The sequence below is a fragment of the Babylonia areolata genome, chromosome 17 (assembly GCF_041734735.1).
Source record: "Babylonia areolata isolate BAREFJ2019XMU chromosome 17, ASM4173473v1, whole genome shotgun sequence".
Lineage (NCBI taxonomy): Eukaryota > Metazoa > Mollusca > Gastropoda > Neogastropoda > Buccinidae > Babylonia > Babylonia areolata.
In genome coordinates, this window is record NC_134892.1 from 5,965,319 (window position 1) to 5,969,662 (window position 4,344).

General features: G+C 46.3%; 1 protein-coding gene across 1 annotated transcript in view; it reads left to right on the forward strand.

Annotated features, from left to right (window-relative positions):
* Positions 1-1,673, forward strand: part of LOC143291454 (sex peptide receptor-like) — an 18,221-nt gene extending 16,548 nt beyond the window's left edge. Inside the window, exon 2 of the mRNA XM_076601319.1 lies at positions 1,323-1,673. Within this exon, the coding sequence (XP_076457434.1) occupies positions 1,323-1,673 (351 nt within the window). The remainder of the gene's footprint in view (positions 1-1,322) is intronic.
* Positions 1,674-4,344: the final 2,671 nt, after the last annotated feature.

Genomic DNA, 4,344 nt, shown 5'->3' on the forward strand with positions numbered 1-4,344 from the left:
TAAAGACGGTTTTTTCTGGGTCAGCGTACAAATCAAATCAACACTCAAATCAACAGAATCGAACAACAGAACATCGAACATACAGTCTTAAAGCTGAAAGCATATGATTTAAGATAATCGCTATCTATTCTTATGTACAAATCTAATACAAGCTGACGCAAGCTCAAAGGTGGTTTTGTTGTTGTTGTTTTTGTTTGTGCTGTTGTTGTTATTGTTGCTGCTAATTGTTTCTAATTCTTTGTTTCTGTTTGTTTTGTTAGGTTTTCGTTGTTGTTGTTGTTGGTTTGTTTTTTGTTCTTGTTGTAGTTGTTTTGGTGGGGGGGGGGGGTGTTGTTTTTTTGTTGTTTTTTTTGCTGTGGTTTTTGTTGGGAGGCGAGGAGGCGGATGGGGGTGGGGGGGAGAGAGCGGGGGTTAATCCGATACTTAAAACAATTGAACAAACACGCACAATTGAACAAAGACATACAAAGATTCAGTTCGCGGGTTAAATTTCCCATAACCTTTTCTACGGCCAACAGGGCAGCAAATTCATTATTATCCACTGTGTCTGGGAGAAGGGGGGGGGGGGTTGGGGAGGACGGGGGGGGGGGGGGGACGGGGGCACGGGCATCAGGAAGGTGGGGCTACAGTCCTCTACCCTCCTTTTGCTGTTTTGATTTACCTCCCCCTGAATGAAGTCAGGTACCCTGGGTGGAGCGAGGAAACATAGGACTCAAGTGTGTGTGTGTGTGTGTGTGTGTGTGTGTGTGTGTGTGTTTGTGTGTGTGTGTGTGTGTGTGTGTGTGTGTGTGTGTTTGTGTATGTGTATGTGTGTGTATGTGTGTGTTTGTGTGAATGTGTGTGTGTATGTGTGTGTGTGTGTGTGTGTGTGTGTGTGTGTGTGTGTGTGTGTGTTTTCTTCTCCCTCTCTATCTCTCTCTCTACATATATGTGTATGTATATACATATATATATATATATATATATATATATATTTATATGTATGTAGATATATAGAGAGATAGATAGATGCCTATCATTCTGTCTGTCTGTCTGTCTGTCTATCGTCGCTGTATCACAACAAACAACTAACTCATTGTCATCTCTGTGTGTGTGTGTGTGTGTGTGTGTGTGTGTGTGTGCGTGCGTGCGTGTGTGTGTGTGTATATGTGTAACTTTCAATCTATATCTCTCTGTCTCTATTTATCTATCAATAAGATGAATAGATGTGTGTGTGTGTGTGTGTGTGTGTGTGTGTGTGTGTGTGTGTGTGTATGCCCCAAACATGTAACACTCACTCTCTGTCTCTCTCCAATGTCCCCCTCCCCTCCCCCCCCCTCCAGGACAGCAACTGCACGACGCTGATGCTGGTGGCCGTGGTGGGCCTCTTCCTGCTGGTGGAGTTCCCTCTGGGCATCCTGCTCATCATCATGATCATCTCCAACACCTTCGACATCGACATCCTGGAGCAGCCTACCTTCCAAACCCTGTCCCTCTTCTCCAACTTCTTCATCCTCCTCTCCTACCCGCTCAACTTCTTCATCTACTGCGGTATGAGCAAACAGTTCCGGGAGACCTTCAAGAGGCTCTTCACCGGCTCCGGCCTGCCCATGGAGCGAGAGTACAGCCAGTACATGACTCTGCCCACAGAAAACGGGAAGACGGCCGTCACTGGGGATGAGACGGCGTTATGAGGGGCGGTGTGTTGTGGTTTGTGTGTGTGTGTGTGTGTGTGTGTGTTTGTTGTTTGGTGTTGTTGTTGTTGTGTGTGTGTGTGTGTGTGTGTGTTTGTTGTTTGGTGTTGTTGTTGGTGTGTGTGTGTGTGTGTGTGTGTGTGTGTGTGTGTGTGTGTGTGTGTGTGTGTTCTCTTTTGGTTTGTGTTGTGTTGTGATTGTGTGTGAGGGCAGAGGGGGCGCGATGGGGAAGGGTGGGGAGGGGAAGCAGAGGGACGGGGGGGGGGGGGGGGGGGGAGTGGTGTTGTATGTGCTGGGTGTTGATGGTGTGGGTTGTGTTATTATGTTGTGCATGTTGGGTGTTGGTGTTGGGTTGCGTTGTCGTGTGTTGGTGTGTGTGTGTGTGTGTGTGTGTGTGTGTGTGTGTGTGTGTGTGTGTGTGTGTGTGTGTGTGTGTGTTTGTGTGTGTTTGTGTGTGTGTGTGAGTGTGTGTGTGTGTGTGTTCACGACGCCCCTTCAAAACTCCAACTCACCTCCTCTCTCCCAACCTCCCCCTCCCCCTCTCAGGTTGCAAGGACTCGTTTTTTTGTAGTTGTTTTTTTTTGTTTTTGTTTTTTGTTTTTGTTTTTTTGTTCTTGTTTTGTGTTTTTTTTTAGTGTTGAGGGGAAGGGTGGGCGAAGGGGGAGGGGGGATGGGTATTGTTAAATATGTGTGAACACCTATGGTGGTCTATGGTGGACGGGCGTTTGTTAACTCGTCAAGCATGAATGAAGCGTGGGTTTCTTTTTGTTTGTTTTATTTTTGTTTTTGATTTTGGTGGAGGGGGCTGTAGGCTATAGCCAGACGTCATAATGAGGTGCTGCTGTCGTCATCTGTAATGACGTTTTCCGCTTCTTCTTTTCTTTTCTTTTTGTAAAGTAACTGTTTTGTGGCGTCGTTGTGTTATAAAGAACAAGATGACGTCGCGATGTGCATCTGTCGTAATCAATGATGACGCGCGCTGGTGTCTTTTAGAGAGGTAATGGCTTGCGCCGAGATAAGAAAATGACGTCATGATGGGCAAATTGACGTCATCGGTAGTGATGTTTTGCTTTATGTGGGAGGATCAGGTGCTCTGTTGGACGGGTATTCTACAGGACAGGTGGATAGGTATAGGACGGGTGGGTTGTCTATGAGGCCGGTGGGTTGTCTATAGAGTGGGGGGCCTATAGGACTGGTGGTGATCAATAGGACAGGTGGTCTGTAGGACGGGTGGTGGTCAATAGGATGGGTGGTGGTCTATAGGACGGGTGGTGGTCTATAGGACGGGTGGTGGTCTATAGGAAGTGGTCTATAAGACGGGTGGAGGTCTATAGGTGGTCTGTAGGACGGGTAGTGGTCTGAAGGAAGTGGTCTATAGGACTGATGGTGGTCTATAGGAAGTGGTCTATAGGATAGGTGGGTGGTCTGTAGGTCAGATGGGTGGTCTATAGGGTGGGTGGGTGGTTTACAGGACGTGTAGTCTATAGGACGGGTGGGTGGTCTATAGGACGGATGCGTGGTGGTCTTTTGGACGTGTAGTTTACTGGACGGGTGGGCGGTCTATAACTATAGGACGGGTGGGTGGTCTATAGGATGGATGGGTGGTGGTCTTTTGGACGTGTAGTTTACTGGACGGGTGGACGGTCTAAAGGTCGAGTAGTGTATAGAATGGGTCCAAAGGACGGGTCTGGAAGATGCATGAGTGGCCTATAGGACGGGTGGGCAGTCAAGGCAATGGACTATATCAGAACAGCAGCTTTGACACGCTGTTCGTTCAGGTGTAGTGAAAAGAACAGCAGCAGTGTTGGTTCTGTGGGAAGTGCGGGCGAAGAAAGTGGACTATTGGCATTGACAGAATGAATTAAGATGCTGTGCGGGTGATGTTTTTCAACAGTTTCCATGGGCTGGAAAAGACTTGGGATGATGTGTGGATGTTGTTTGGTTGTTTGGGTTTTTTTTTGTTTGTTTGTTTGGTTGGTTGGGGTCTTTTTTAGAAAGGAGTTTATGCTGTATGCTGGTGATATTCAAACAGTTTTATCAGCTGGGAAAGACTTAGGGGTGGATGTGTGGTTGTTTGCTTTTTGGTAAGGAGTTTGTATGGGTGATGTTTAAACAGTTTTATCAGCTGGGAAAGACTTGTGGGATAAAGTGCGGATGTTTGTTTTTGGTAAGGAGTTTGTATGGGTGATATTCAAACAGTTTTATCAGCTGGGAAAGACTTAGGGGTGGATGTGCGGATGTTTGTTTTTCGGTAAGGAGTTTGTATGGGTGATGTTTAAACAGTTTTATCAGCTGGGAAAGACTTAGGGGTGCATGTGCGGATGTTTGCTTTTTGGTAAGGAGTTTGTATGGGTGATGTTTAAACAGTTTTATCAGCTGGGAAAGACTTAGGGGTGCATGTGCGGATGTTTGCTTTTTGGTAAGGAGTTTGTATGGGTGATGTTTAAACAGTTTTATCAGCTGGGAAAGACTTAGGGGTGCATGTGCGGATGTTTGCTTTTTGGTAAGGAGTTTGTATGGGTGATATTCAAACAGTTTTATCAGCTGGGAAAGACTTAGGGGTGGATGTGCGGATGTTTGCTTTTTGGTAAGGAGTTTGTATGGGTGATGTTTAAACAGTTTTATCAGCTGGGAAAGACTTAGGGGTGGATGTGCGGATGTTTGTTTTTTT